Genomic DNA, 16,071 nt, shown 5'->3' with positions numbered 1-16,071 from the left:
TTGTCTGAGGGATATTTCTTTTGTATTGAAATACTCCACAGAAACAATCAGACTACACTGTAAAAAATGTTTTTTTTCTAGCTTCTGTTTCAGTCTTGCTATTTCAGGGCTTTTTAGTTCAGCCATTTCAGGCCAGAGGAGTAAACATTCCCTAAAATGAAACCCACGCTCGGTTAGTAAGAGTAAGGAGGTTAACTGAGAAAAGGATGGGGTGAAAGAAGGAGGGTGCGTTGTGGTGGGGAGGTGGTGTCTTGCTGTAAATGACACCTCCTCTGTCTCAAGGAAGAGAAGAGGGCGACCCTGCACTTCCTGGCATCACCTTTCTCCCATTCTACGTCTTGTTGATGAGAACCAGGGCTGCCGCTCAATAGTCTTTTTTTGCTCAGGAAGGTTCCTGACTGAAATGACCCGGAAGTAACGGGTGGCAGCCGTTATGAGTCCTGGTCGCATTCTCTACATGCTAAGGAAAGGTGCTTCAGTGCTTGCTCTCTTATCTCTTTTAGCATAGGGTACATGGGACCATCCTTTAGGAAAGGAAAAGAGATAATGCCGTCCCACAATTCCTTGCGGCAGCAGCATTTAAAGCAACCCACGTCAATAACATCCACCGTTGCATAGTTACTCAGCCTGGTGTAAGTGCAGTCGGATTCTCTTATCACCGAGGCTGTGTTTTCCTAAGTCCTAATGAATTCTTATTCGCATCTTTCCTTGAACTCGTGACATTTTCCATCGAGGTCAAGGAAAAGTGGTTAGGAAAGGACATAGGGCGTAATTTTTTTGACTATTCAAACCCAGCCCATGACTTGAAACTTGACGAGAAACAATCCTGAAGTACACTCAGCTGACAACACTCTGACAACAATGTGGTGTGTCTGTTTGTGAGTGTTATGTTTGAGTGTACGTGTATCTGTACGCTTGTCTTAAGTGCTGATATCTACTATCTGCAGCTGTCAGATAAATTAATAGGGGAAAAAGAAATATATTTCCATCTGAATGTAATGGACTAGGAGAATAAGTTGCATAAAATAAAAAATACTACAGAAATACCTCTAAAATGTACTTGAAGGAATTGTTCAGCATATTGGGAAATAAGCTTATTTGCTTTCTTGTCAAGTGTTAAATGCGAACATTGATACCACTCTAAAGTCTGTACTATAAATATGAAGTTACAGCCAGAAGACAGTTAGTTTTGCTTAAAGATTGGAAATGGGGAAAAACAGCAGGCCCGGATCAATTCAAAGATTTAAAGAAATCTGATTACCAGCAGCTCCAAAGCTCACTAATTAACACGTTAATATCTGGTTTAGTTAATTTGTAAAAAAAACCTGTAAATCTGCAGTGTGATGTTTTTACACTTTGGTTTTATTACAGATTTAACAAGCCGACTATCTCCTGGCTGTAGCTTCCTATTTAATGAACAGATGTGAGTATAGTATCGATCTTCTCGTCTAACTTTCAACAAGACATTAAATAAACATATTTCCCAAAATGTTAGACTATTAGTTTAGTGAAACCTGCTGATGAGGTAATGTCTTGTCAACTGTATAGTTACCTTTTGTAGTTTATAATATTATAATATTAAACTTTCATTACAATCAGTGTTGATTTGACTTTATTGTAATTTTCAAGGCTGTATTTTGTCTTTGTATATCGCATCGCATTATAAAGTGCTCATGTTATTTTGTTCATCCGCCCGTATCTGTGTCTATACGTGCAGATGCATTGGCTGCTGGCTGACATGAGAGTGTTATCTTTTCATCTGACTCCCAGCAAGCAAGCAACTGAGCATTTTTCCCAAAATGTCAGACCAGTCCGCTGAGTACAGTATGTGGCTGAACATCACCGGTGCCCAATGTCAAGAGTTTCTTGGTGTCAAAGACTCCCACCAATACACCCCGTACCACTCCGCGCTCGAGCACTCAGCTATTCACCGCCATCTCAGCTCCTCACGCCCAGGTCACGCTTATGTTTCAGAGGTTGAGCTCAGCTACACTCAGAAAGAGAGAGTCGAGGCTCCAAGATGACCAGGGAGAGGCTGTCTTACTGTCAAAACAATCCACTCCAATCCACAGTGGCTACTTCTGCCCTCTCCCTCTCCCCCAGACTCTCTCATTCCTTGACTCAAGACCTTTAAATCTTTCCCGTGGACCTTATTCTCTTCTGCCAACTCCTTCTCTACTCATACATACCATTTACAGTAAGTGATGTTCTTATCTTACGAGTCCAGTTTCAGTTCTCATTTACAATCGTAAATCACCAAATGTACTCACCAATACGTCCATTATTATATTACTTCCATTACTATGGAGCAAATTGATGTGAGTACAAGAGTCCCAAATAATGTTTCAGTGACAAGACAATAATAATGTTAGAGAGCAAAAGAGAGGGAATGGACTTTTACAGAATACTCTGACAGAGTAGCAGGAGGAAGAAATATTAAGTAAGGAAAAGAAGGTGATGTGGCTGTAACTGTGATTATTAATTACTCCAATGGGCTTGAGACAATTAGAATCTGAAAAGTTGTGAAATAGGTGTGAAAAAATGTGAATGTCGAATAGGTTACAAAGTTCATGATGGAAGAGACTGTTCTAAAGCTGAAAGTTACACTTGATGGCCAGCTGCTGTAAATATAAATGGAAGGTCAAGACAGTTGCCTGTGACAGAGTAATACATTGGTAAATCCACAGCGGAGGTTTGACATGAATCTTGAATTCATCCTGTTTGACATATACATGTAGTTTCCGATTGAGCGTCTTCTTAATATGAGTTTATGCATAACACAGATGATGCCTGGTCAAGATATTTGTAATTTTATACAACAGCAAGGAATGACGGATGATATAGACAATGCAAACAAGCAGAAGTACTTGCATTCTGTTATTTTTTACAGTAATAATATGGTGATTCAACTAATGACAGAGGTCAGGGGAGAGTGTTATATTAATAACATGAGAATTTGGGTCTTATTACTAAATTACTTTGTCATCAGCGTATAAAATTCTTTTACATTCAAAAGTGAGGTCACAAACGTGTCAAAAGGGAAATAAAGCACCCGTTCAGATGAAAATGCACAGTGTTTGTTTCCCCGATGACGCAGGTAACAGAAGGATGAGTTGGGACTTGGTGAGGCGATGACCAGGAGCGCTTCAGAGCAAAAAACCAGCAAAAAACAGTATGGACCATGATGTGGAGGTATGGAAGCAGATCTCTTTAAATTCTCACACGAATGCATAAGCATTTCAAATTAAGCACGAATGCCACGGGCAGGCGGGAAAGGGAATTTACAAAAGGAGAAAGAGAGGGAAAGTTATGAAACTGCAGATGTTTCAGCCTCCAATATTTTGATGGAGTAGCCCAAACAGGACATAAATAAAGTAAAATGAAGAAGCTTTTTAAGGATACTGACTAGAAAAAGTTGAATTGGGTGGAGGTTATTAAGAGCTAAACCAGTTGGATTGCAATGTGGTTGCATTCTGGGTGCTGTCTGACAGTTGGTTGTCTTGAGGCAGACAAAGTATCTTGGCAGTCTGTTCTGGAGTAAACGTGGTCTTGTCAGCAGTGATGGAGGGGCCTTGCAGAGGGCAGGACTTTCCAGGGGAAAAGAAGCAGCGCAGCATTGTTGAGACTAGGTTTGAGGTGGTGGGCAGACATCCAACCGGCGATGTCAGCAAGGCTAGTGGAGATGTGTGTCTCAACCTGTGTGACTGAGGATAGAAAAAAAAAAAAGTTGTGGAAGTCGAGTTATTGATATATATATGCTATCCTGTACACAAGATGAAATAGTACATAAAGAAACCTGTTAGAGCGGCTTAGACTGGTCACCACCATTTTCTTTGCAGAAGAGATGAAACAAATGGGCTGAGGGTTGCATGGGGTTACATGGGGTGCAGTGGTCTGGGTCAACAAAAATTGAAAACTCAATGTTTTGTCTCAACCCTGCACAGGCAAAGTGCTGTAGTGGTTGTGTTTCATGTAGCTATTGTCTTGATCAAGACTATAAAATGTAATGTGAAAAACCAACACATTATCCATGAATAAGTGCAGGTTGAGGCTGTGTTTGGACATGTGCGAGAGGAGAATGTGGATAATAACGAAGAGAAGAAAGAAGGGCAAAAAAACTGATAGTGGAAACAAGTGTAGTGGAATACACAGTGTCAAGGGGTTTCTCTTGGTTTAACAGTGATAGCATACTTGAGAGAGCAGCCAGGCTGACTCTATATTTGCTGGGTGTGGCTGCAGACAGGAATCAGTGTGTGTGAAAACTATCATTGCACGGGACAAAAATTCCTCAGAACATACAGAATACAGAGTGTGAATATTTATAGGGCATAATTCAACATAATTCAATGCAAAGTGAGGAGGAATGAAAGAGTTCTCTGTTATTGGAGATTTTTTTTTTGTGAACCAAAGTGTGACTTTTTCAAAATCACTGCCTGAAAAATTCTTGACACTGCCTTTCCGTTCTGACAGCTGGGTTGTCAGAAGAGTTTAATGCAAATCAGCTATCATCACTCTCTGGCACTCTCTTACTTTATGATCAGGGTTAACTACTTCAAACTACATTCCGGTACCACAAGTGTTATAAGTTGTAATAGTAATGGTCTATGGATCAGCAGCGTTTGTTGGTTCTCACATTAGGAAGAATCCCTTTTGCGGTTGTTTATTCTGTTCCAGATGCAAGATAGCTGCTTTGTCTTTTTAACTTTTCAGTTCATTAGGAAGAACTACCCCCTGGAAAGGGCCAGCAGGGAATCTGGATCCTTCCCAGGGGAAAGTTCTTTATAAATTACAAAAAAAAAAAAAAAAATTACACTGCCACAGAAAGTTTACCAAATAAAAAGAATAAATACCAGCCAAAGGGATTTTTCAAAACTGGATAACCTATCAGTTGTTCTTATTAATGTCCTATAACTGATCTATACAGCATTAGTAAATGTATTAACATTAATAAAACCACCAGTTACAACGTATTAACCCTTTACTGTATAGTGCGTGCCTTGTCAGGAGGTGGTTCACGCCGCGTTCTGTAGTATAGTGAACAGGTGCATTGTTTTTTTTAACAACGCGAAGGAAGATCTCAGTCGATTATTTGTGTGGTCAAACTTTTGACACGGGTTTTAGGATTGTATTGGCTCCTGTCTCCCTCTTTTCCGGGTCGACTATTGTATTATTGTAACAGTTCGAAGTCCAAGGCTGAAGGTCCGGAGCTTAACTTGTGCATTTTTGCACTCAATCTTTTGTATCGCGAGAGCAGGGGGAAAGGAAGGTGGAGGGAGGGAGGGTGGGTAGTTGGGTGGGTGGTGGTGGTGGTGGGGAGGGGAGGGGAGGGAGGAGGGGGGGGGGAGTCTTGGGGAAAGTTGAGTAGAGCAGAGATGAGGAAAAAGCTGTGCTGTGAGGGAGAGTCACAGTGAGCCTTGCCATTCTCATCCTCTGGAATGCATCAGCTCCTCTAACCCATCTATGCCGAATCAACACGCCGCTGGATGCGCACGAGCAGACTTCCAAAAGTTACGATGCGCACTTGTTTACAGCGGCTCGGCGAAAGGTTTGAGTGACTCCTCTTCTCCTCCGCAGTTTGCTTCTAAGCGTTTATTCAGCAGTACCTGCCAGTAAGAGTGAAGCAGTGCTCTGTCGGGTCCGGGGCGAATCTCCTGTTCGGGAGACAAGGTAAAGTAACGACTCACTCGTGCGCAGTTTTGCACATTATTACTTTTTTCACCGCAGGCTTTTGCGACTCTGAGCTGAATGATTTTCTAACTTAATAATGGTAAAGGTCACATCATACCAGCTACTTCTCAGAGTGCAGCTGAGTTGTTTTTCTTTTTTTGCGCAGCATCTCCTGCACCCTCCTCTGCGTCTTTTCCAAATGTTTTTTTTTTTTTTTTTTTTTTTTTTTTTTAAATTTTTTATTGTTTTGCAGCTTTGACTCCACTGCAGAGGTCGACGGGGCCGGGTAAACTAGTTAAGGTGACTTTTATTCTTCCGAGCGCTGGAGTTGGACACTTTAGAGTGGATATGCCGGACAGTAAGTGTGGAGAACGGCTGCTGCAGTTGGCCGTGGCTCTGGTGGCCTTGCTGTCGCTCTGCGCCGGGCTTGGAGTAGCTGCGGAGGTGGTGGACACCGGGGACAGCGAGCTGGTGACCAAGCAGACCGACTCCAGAGCCAGCAGGGCCAAGAGGAGGGGTGGGACGGACGTCCTCAGAGGGTAATGTGACCATGATAATCCCTATTAGTCAAATTTGGGAGCAGTTTTCCTTTTTTCTTTTCTTTTCTTTTCTTTTCTTTTCTTTTCTTTTCTTTTCTTTTCTTCCACTCTTGCACTGTATGCCAACTGTCACCCCCAACTTTTAATCCAAATGAGCATCTTTCTGCGTGTTTTATTTTTTGGCTCGGAGCAGGTGCCTCCTCTTCTCACGCATAACTTGCTAGTCCTACATGATCATAGAGGGTTAGAAAACACTTGTGTGTGTGTGTGTGTGTGTGTGTGTGTGTGTGTGTGTGCGTTTTTAATAAGGCGGACCGAGACCCATGAATGACATTGTCTCTGATGGGAAGTTTGGAGCAAAGTTTAGTAATTAAATACTGGCAAGAATATCACATTCCTGCTGACTGCAATAATAAATTACATCCAAACAAAGGAGGCCATTGGTCGTGTGTGGCTGTGGCAGAGTGAGAGAGAGAGAGAGAGAGAAATAGAGAGAGAGAGAGAGTGAAAATGAGAGAGAGAGGGAGAGAGAAAAAGAGAGACTAACAGCATAATCCTCTTTCTGGCCAAAAACACCACACCCCAGTTGTGGATAAATCACATCTGCAGCTGTACACAGTGGGTCACTGCAGGAGAGGTTGTGTGTGTGTGTGTGCCTGTGTGTACGTGAATAAGAAAGAGAGAATGGGGAAAAAAGAGACAGATGGAAGGAAAGCAAGAAAGGAAAGGAAGGAAAAGAAAAGAAAAGAGAGAATGTCTTTGTCAGTGATGACAGCGAACAGCTGATGAAGGTCACACAGTAGACAGCTCAATGAGCATTCTCCACAGGCATTTTTATTTGACATGCTTTAAGTTAATTTATCAGAACATCTGGGTTCAGAGGCAGGAAGTGCATACGGGCTACATACTGTGTCAGGCCGACTTACCACTATGAGAATGTTTCAGACATCCAACAGGCGTCATTATTCACCTCGTAGGATTGTTTGGAGTTACACTGTGCAGTATATACGCTGGCATCTGGCTCAATATGGGCCCAGTAGGTGATTACAAATTCACATATGTCGACTTGTCACAGAACCGTATGTGACAGAGCGACCCAGGCCTTCACTTCCATGTCAGATGAAATATTTTTAATCATCTAATTTCTTAAAGAACCTTGTGCAGCATAATATTTTCCTCACCAAGGATATTTTGTGTTGGGAAGTGCCAAATGCTACATGCCAGGCCTCACCCGGCAGCAGCAAGATCTCTGTAAGTAGCACACACCGTAGCATAGGCAAGTGGTTCCCTTCCTGGTGGTCGGGATCCCCACAGTGGGCCACAAGATGAACCTAAGTGGTCAGTAGATAATTACAGGGGTAAGAATTAATACCCCATAATTTGTCTTTAAACTTCCTTTTGGTGGAATACGTTTTTACTTATTCAGGACTCAGAAAGGAGGAAAAATGACTCTTCAATTGAACTGTTCACTACTCTAATGATGAGGGTTCATAGGTAGGCTTTGCTTCTTATAGTGGCTCACAATATTACAGATCCACTGAGTTATTCAGTGACAAATATATAATGGTAGTGTTGTTGCACAGGATGATTTTAGATATTCGATGGACATTTCATGGCCTTTTGGGGGTTGGCGTGGGGGCTGTGAAAACTACTTCAGGAGGGGCTGTGTGTTTGCTAATCCTACAAAAGGTACTAGAACATTTGGAGGCGAGCATGCGATGACTGAATTTTGATCCTTTGCCTGGATAACTGGGTCGGGCTGCAAATTGCCATGCTGCTGAAGTGTCCTTGAGCAATGTGCCCTTATTCCTGCTGCCTCTGGTGAAGTGTTCTGCGGAGAAGGTCAAGCGACAGAATATTTGTTCCTACAGTGTAGGCATCAGTAATCACTGAGCTTCCATCAGTAGAGAGCAATGGAGGATCTAAGGACAGAGGGTGTTATACAGATCATAAAGCCACATAGACAAATCTGTGGTTCTGGTCTACAGAAAAAAAAAAATGGACTTGACTTGAGAGTGATCTGAACTGTGTCATCCGGATTGTTGACCTTTTGATGCGGCGTCTTCCACAGACCAAATGTGTGTGGCTCAAGGAACAACGCCTACTGCTGCCCAGGCTGGAAGACTCTGACTGGAGGAAACCAGTGCATTGTTCGTGAGTATCATCTCCACTATTCGACAACTGCTCCCTAATGCAGTAGGTTGTAAATTCAGGTCAGGTAGAACTTTGAGCTCTTTATCATCATCACCAGCAGTGGCTTTCAGCACCCTGCTTTTTTTATGGGAGCCATTCACTCCCCGAGTATTATACATCTGGGATTAGAGCTGAAACGATTAAACGATTAATCGATTAGTTAAGTAAAAGAAAAAAAAATCTGCAATTATTTTGATAATTGATCGTTTATGTCAATTTTTAAGCAAAAATGCCAAACATTTGACGATTCCAGCTTCTCCGTTGTGAACATTTCCAGTCTTATGTCGTTATGAAGTAAACTAAATATCTTTGGGTTTTAGACTGTTGGTCAAATACAAAAGGTTATTTGAAGACATCACCTCGGGCTCTGCGAAATTATTATGTTCATTTTTCACTGTTTTCTGATGTTCCACAGATAATGAAAATAATCGTTAGTTGCATTCCCCCTGGGTGCAAAGTGAATGCATGTAACATTACCTGAAATTGTCTACTTTATTGGAAAAGAAAATTCAACAGGATTGGGACTCCTGCAGATCAGATTTGAATATTGTTTGATTTGTAACACAAGAATTTTAAATCATCCTCTTTCTTGAAAATTGTCAAATTAATAGCAGGAAATAAAATGGACTGTTATTGTGAGTATATAAGTTCAGACCAGCAAGGGACTGCAGTTTTCAGTAGATGAATGAACATTGATAATACTGAAAGCCACCAGTTCCAGAAGTCTTGCTGCATCCAGATTGTCCAGAGTTTAAACAGGTGAAAAAGTAAGCTAACACTAATGGTCCACATATTGCCACAGAGATATTTTACATTACCAATGGTTTAGTGTGGCTAATGGAGGTGATGAGCCAATAACATGTCGTAAAACAAGTGGGATTAGGTCAATAATTTTTGTCCGTTTACTCTGGTATTCTCTCACTGGTCCCCCCCCCCACTCTCTCTCTCTCTCTCTCTCTCTCTCTCTCTCTCTCTCTCTCTCCCTGTCCCTCAGTAAATAAGGAAGATCTGAAAGGCTGTAGAGTTGTGTGATTGCAGTCTGGCTGGTCGGCTGGCAGGATGCCTGTCGCGGCTCTAATGACATTGTTTAGCAGTGGGGTTCAGGGAGTAGGGGTCAGTGGCTGGACTCTACCTGATGGGAGCTGGGGGCAGGGGACCATGCCAACAACAATCTGTGGGAAAGGGAACAACTGAACAAAAACAGCCAGCACCAAAACTCAAAAAAGAAAATAGCTTGGCCCCATTGCCAAATGGGCTTCTATAACTTAACCATGATGATGGTTAGAAGGAAGATTTGGCCATATTTGGACTGCGGTCTATTTGAGTTTTAAAACTTTATAGATGAGGGGTCAGTATAAGGTTTAGATCATGGCCTAAATCGCACCAAATGAAATTCTAACATGAAACTCAAAACCCGCAGCGGACAGGCTGACAAGCAGCAGATACATAACATGAATTCGCTCTCACGCACTATCAAGACAGATCCTGGAGCCATAAAGCGAGCAATGGACTGTTATTTTATCTTGCACCTGACAGAGGACGTTTTTATGTTGTTTGAGCAAGTGTCATGTTCCTCTTTTGCAGCTATCTGCCGGAGTTCATGTGGAGATGGTTTCTGCTCCAGACCCAACATGTGCACCTGTCCCAACGGCCAGATCGCCCCATCCTGTGGATCCAAGTCAGGTCGTTCAGCACCTCCCCTTTTCCCACCGTGATACACAGTGAACTCCTTTGAAGCTTGCTGTCATCAGCTTGATGGGTTTTATTATATAGTGTGCATAGATGGGGGTGGAGTGGTGGGGTTTTGTGTGTGTGTGTGTGTGTGTGTGTGTGTGTGTGTGTGTGTGTGTTTGTGTGACGGGGGGGGTTGTAACTGGTTCTAGACCACACCCCTCTCTGTGCATTTTTTTAACAAAGGAGCTGCAATCTTAAGAAAAACATTTCACCATGCAGTAACAATAATGACAAGCAGTGACAGATGATAGAAAATATGCAGCCTTGTCATATCTTATCCCTGTAGGATAGAAATTACAGGAATTGTAATTGGCTCAGATCTTTTGAGTGCCATTTGAATCTTTTTTCTTAAGTTTTCTTCTCCTCATCATGAGTAATGAGCAGTAACTACCTTGGTACAAAAATATGATGTACCAAGCCAAAGAATCTCCTGAAAACATCCATTGAAACTGCCCCAAGATTGCAACAATTGATATCTGTTGCAATCACATTCTGGCAAATGGCGGTCGATTTCGTAGGTTGTTGTGTGTGTTCATGAGTCGATTGGGTGTGTGTGTGCTTTGGAAGACATCCACAGTCAACATCTCCTCCATGTTGCTCTCTTGCAGCTCACAGCGCTTCAATACACTACATTTCTAGGCAATGACTCTATATCTGAGCACGACTTTCAAGGAATATAGTTGAGAGTGCATTTTGTTTACATCGTAAATGTAATCTACAGTGTAAGTTTGTGTACACTGAATTTAACTCCGTACATTCCTCTGTGTGTATGTCTGTGTTTGTCTTTGTGTTGTTTTGCCCACAGTCCAGCACTGTAATATTCGTTGTATGAACGGGGGAACATGTGCCGAGGACCACTGCCTGTGTCAGAAAGGCTACGTGGGAAACCACTGTGGTCAACGTAAGCATCATTCTGCAGCAGGACACACTTCAACATTATTATCATATTTTAACGTCAGTTTACATTTATTTATGACAAAGATAGGCTATAAAACCTCTATTTCCTGACATTTTTCCTTTTCGGATTTTTCCTTATTGCTAATAAGCAAATGTTAGCGCACGCTAAAGTAAGCTGGTGAAGATTAACATAAGCATTAGATGTGCCAAACATCAACATGTCACCGTTATCACTGAGCATGTTCCCTTGCTAGCGTTAGTATTTAGTCGAACTGCTAGCATGGCTGTGGCCTCTACTCCTCTTCTTGTAGTTTTGGTCATCCTTCCTGTTGGTAATGATAACTGCACTTAAGTTACTTGCTGAGAAGTCACATGGTCAGATACTCAAAACTCCCAGGTTAGTCAAACATATTTGAAAGAAAAAACTAAGCCGACCTGGAAAATTGTCAATCAAACTCTTTTAAATATCAGTCACAGTGTACAGAACAACTTCCTGATTCAAATTTGACCTCGTGTACTTATCGTAGTCGTGTGTGCGCTGTGCACTGCATTTCGGGTGTGCTTACTTTAAAAATTGGTTTAGCTAATTTGCCTAAACTGCTTCTCTGTCGCTGCTTGTTTCATGCCCCATCTGAATTCTGTTTTAGGGATGTCATTGCGTTCCCAGATCCCTGTGATTAATTTAGTTAATACAATGTTATCCTAACCAACAGAAATGCAAATGTAAGACCCAGTTTATTTAAACCAGAAATATCCTATAAATTCCTCGTAAATCACAGTGTTGTCATCATGTCATTGTTTGTTTTTCTCTCTTTTCTCCTCCAGCGGTTTGTGAAAATGGCTGTCTTAATGGAGGAAGGTGTGTGGCTCCCAACAGATGTGTGTGTACCTACGGCTTCACCGGGGCCCAGTGTGAGAGAGGTAATGAGCACCACACTGCAGGACCCGGCATTTCTCTCACTCATCTTACATCACGCTGTCTCTGTGCTCTACATTCACTACTTACTACTGCTGAAGTGGTTTTCAGAGCAACACGTGCTGCTTTTGTGAAAACGTGACTCGATGTTGAATGGCGGTAATTTTTTGTGACTGAAGACAATTCCTGCTTGGTCATGCCACTGACTCCAGGAATGGTGTTTGTTGTGGAACATGCATGTGAAGCTTGAGCTCAGAAGTGACCATTATTTTCCACATCTGCTCTCAAATGACGCTCTGGAGAGTGTAATGTCTTTCTAAATGTGCGCTGTTTGTTAACTGAAGACCTCCCAACCTCCTGTGGTTGCTCTCTGGCACATATGAGCAAAAGCTCCAAAATATACAAGCACACGCAAACTGAGGGCGGCCTGCACTGTTTTTGTGGGTGAAGTGTGCCGGTATGCAGGCGTATTTTGTGTATGTGACGGGGGGCTGTGGCAGTGATGACCTGTAAAGGTTACAATGGTGACCTTGTAAAGCTAATATTTGGATTGGCAGCAGAGCTCCTAATTAGTAACGTCCCTTTTAACGAGGCCATGATTCAGAAGCTTGTCAGCAGGGTCTGGCTGAGTGTTTGTTCTTTGGTATACTTTAGTATCTTTAACCCTGCAACAAATAAGACACTATCTGGTTGCCTGGTGGGTTAGCACACCAGACTTATCTGTTGAAGCCCTGTTCTACATGTTGTGACTTTGGTTTCCAGCCTTTTCCTTGGAAGCTTGGCTAAAGGGTTTGTGAGACTGTTGAGGAATTCGAATTAAGCCTTTTTTTTTTCAGCATACGCAATCTTTTAAATGTTCATACTTTCCAGGGAATACAAGGAAACACTCTGCTGTTGTGTCTTGTGTTGTGATTTCGGATGAAGAAATGACGTACGGGCAAAGAATTTGACCACATCTGGTTGATTTGCCATGTACGGTGAAAAGCATGCGAACCGGCCACTCACTGTCTGCTGGTGTATGAATGGAAGTTTCTTGTCTGCTATAGTGAGAGCGTCTTTCCATGAGTGAATCTTCTTGCATACTTTTTGGTGTTTGTTTGTGTCTGGGACCAGCTGCTTCCAACTTCCATCTTCATTCATTCACCTTAACACAATATGCTGTGCTGAACTGAGGGGAGGTATTCATCTGTGTCATTGTGTGTTCATATTTCTATGTAATCCAAGACTTAGATATGCTTGAACTGGCCAGTGTAGGGTGTTAATATTATTTTATGGTTCTTAATATATATAGTATAATATACAGTATACTGTATGGTGCTTAGTAGATTGACAGATAATTAGTCAAGAACAGTTTTGATTATTGATTAGTTAATTGGCTAAGGTTATTTATTTAGCAAAAAGGCCAAATATTCTCTGGTTCCAGCTTCTGAAATTTGAGGACATTCTGCTTTTTCTGTTTTGTATCATTTTTAATTGAATATCTTTGGGTTTTAGATGCCTGTGGGGTTTTGGGGACTACATATTATCACCACATTTTATTGACTTATTAATAAAAACAGTTATCAACAGCTTGGTGAATAATGAAAATAATCAGACACACAAATTTTTATCAATCATTAACAATGATAAAAAAAAGATCCAAGTAGAATTTTAAGTGAAACAAAGGTCAGCACGATAGCATCAACAAACTCTTGTTTGTTTATTTTCCCTACATAAATCATATTCATTCAACTTTGTTTCACTCCATGTTTTTCTCATCGTCATCCACCGCCCCCCTGCAGTGGCTCAATGCCCCCCCAGGGGAGCCCGCCCCCTAGTTTAAGAACTACTGGGTTACACCAAGAGAGGTAGAGAAAGTAGGCCAATGGATACAGTGGCGTTTTGGGTTAAGTTACTTTCAATGGAATTTCCTCGGCTGGGATCCATCACCTCCCAGGGGAGAGCCATTGTGCTCTCATACAAAAACAACCACATTCGTAGAGTACATGTGTACACATATCCATGTGCACATGCACAACGCCACACTGTTTTTAATGCCATTTACAGAACCGTGCCACATTATGGCTTGATCTTATCACATTAGCAAAAACATGAGGTTTTCCACAAACACGTGATCTGACCGGGGGAGAAGTAGCTGCACTCAGGACCCAGAGCTGTTATTGCATGGGGAAATATCCTGGTGCTACCAGGGCTCGACATGAACACATCACTACTGTAATGTTGTGTGACTTTGAGCTGTATGCTGCCAAAGTGACTGGTGATCTGCTGACCAGTGGTCCCACCACCAGGCACAGCTGACTGCAGTAAAAATGCAGCCTGGTACATCAATGTGTTTTTTGTTGGTTACAAATGTGATTTAGATTGGAATGTGGGATTGGTGAGATCCAGCCACACCGCTGCTGATTACATGCAGGGGTCTTTGCTACTGCTGCAGAGTCGTTTAGCTATGGAGCAATAAAGTTGAGCTTTCGGTATGACGCCACTGAGTTCACTTGGGACGGTGGTGAAAGACTGGCCTGAAACGTGGCAACATGTGAGTTACACAGTCAATAAGTCAGCAGCCAGAACACAACAGGGAAGTTGGTCAGTCAGCTGAGGGGCTCTCTTGTCTCGTAATGCCTCACTGACTTTCCCGTATCAGGCTCAGTTCTAGCCCAGTGCAAACTTCAGTAGATAGATAACCAAGTGTGTGTGTCTCTGTGTTTGTGTTTGAGTGTGTGCTCAACTTGTTAGTCTTGGGAGGATGGAGAAAACTGCTGACAGATCAATAGGGAAGGCCCCACCCAGATGTACATGCATAACACACAACACATGCATGGAAACACACACACAAATCACAGAAACATATGCTTAGACGGATGCATGTGCACAAATTACACATGTTAAGGCATGTAAGGATGCTGTGAGCACCATCTGCAAGGGGAGGATTGAGGAAGGGTGGATTGGAAAAGGTGGACGGATTTTTCTGTGTGTGTACAAACATTTTGGAGTTAATCCAGGAAACTCTTTTGACCCACTTCCCGGCGGGCTTCCCTCCTGTTCACACCGAGGCTGTTGTGCATAAACTCGACGGTCATTGAGGAAGCCAACATTTCTATTGTGTTCAAAAAGCAACTGCACGGACACGAAATCACTTGCTAATGACGGTCAAAACCAACTACTCCTTCTCATATTAAGACGCGTGTTTACTGGTGCATCTATGAAAAGTAGAGCAGTAAAGCAAAAACAAGAGCAACATTTTTGTGAGTTTTGGTCTGTTTTGAGATCATCTCTGGCTAGACTGTGGATGAGTGGTTGGGACATTGGCTGAGATTCTGTGTGTGTTTTTTTTATCGGTGTGTGTGTGTGTGTGTGTGTGTGTGTGTCTGTGTCTGTTTGAGTGCATTTGTGTGTGAACACATGCGATTGCTCCCAGATGTACAGGACATGGGTGGATCCCCCAGCTGTATGCAGTTCACAGTAAGACAGTAAGATGACGGATGAAATGACACCACTTTCACCCTACAGCTGTCCACCTCTCCCTGTTTGCCTCAGCCGATTGTTTAATTGCTGTGCTTGTATTTGCTTTATTTCATGCTCAGATCTAAGTGTTTTTAGTGTTTGCTCTCCTCCACTAACAGCTGTAATAAGCAGGTATTATGTCAGATGGATTGCATGTGGCAGTCTGATAGTAATAACAAATAAACCTTAATCTGATGAAAAGTGGAACTTGAGTTCTTTACACAGTCGGATGTACTCATCTTATATGGGCACCATGGAAAAAGTTTCCATAGTTCCTGTAACTACTTTTCCTATTTACGATGTATTCCTTTGTTGCTGTAGGTAAGGCACATAATGTAGGCTTTAAGTAGATACAGAATACTGGTTGGGTTTGTTGTCTCAAAGCTGAAGGTTGTTGAAAGCAGTGGTAGAAGAATTATTCCGATCCCTTTCTGAAGTGGAATGTTGTAATATTCCATTACAAGTTAAAGTCCTGGATTCAAAAATTTTGAATAAAAGTACAAAGACTTAGCAGAATAAATTTACTTAGTATCACAAGGGAAAGTGTTTATTTTACTGATACTTTTAAAGGAATAGTTTGACATTTTGGGAAATGCCATCATTAGCTTTCTTGCTTAGCGTTAG

At 42.0% G+C, this 16,071-nt stretch overlaps 1 protein-coding gene across 2 annotated transcripts in view; it reads left to right on the top strand.

The window, feature by feature from the left end:
• Positions 1–5,372: 5,372 nt before the first annotated feature.
• Positions 5,373–16,071, top strand: part of fbn1 (fibrillin 1) — a 63,046-nt gene continuing 52,347 nt past the window's right edge. The window contains exons 1-6 of one of the 2 annotated variants that reach the window (XM_040123526.1): positions 5,373–5,667; positions 5,938–6,206; positions 8,278–8,360; positions 9,984–10,082; positions 10,939–11,034; positions 11,856–11,951. In XM_040123526.1, coding sequence (XP_039979460.1) covers positions 6,016–6,206; positions 8,278–8,360; positions 9,984–10,082; positions 10,939–11,034; positions 11,856–11,951 — 565 coding nt within the window. In that variant the 5' untranslated portion in view covers positions 5,373–5,667; positions 5,938–6,015. Of the gene's footprint in view, positions 5,668–5,920; positions 6,207–8,277; positions 8,361–9,983; positions 10,083–10,938; positions 11,035–11,855; positions 11,952–16,071 lie in introns of both variants that reach the window. The other variant, XM_040123518.1, reaches the window with a different exon arrangement.

Source organism: Xiphias gladius, chromosome 1 (genome assembly GCF_016859285.1).
Source record: "Xiphias gladius isolate SHS-SW01 ecotype Sanya breed wild chromosome 1, ASM1685928v1, whole genome shotgun sequence".
Taxonomy (NCBI): Eukaryota; Metazoa; Chordata; class Actinopteri; order Istiophoriformes; family Xiphiidae; genus Xiphias; species Xiphias gladius.
Note: the sequence above shows the minus strand (reverse complement) of the source record. Positions and strands in the feature narration are given on the sequence as shown.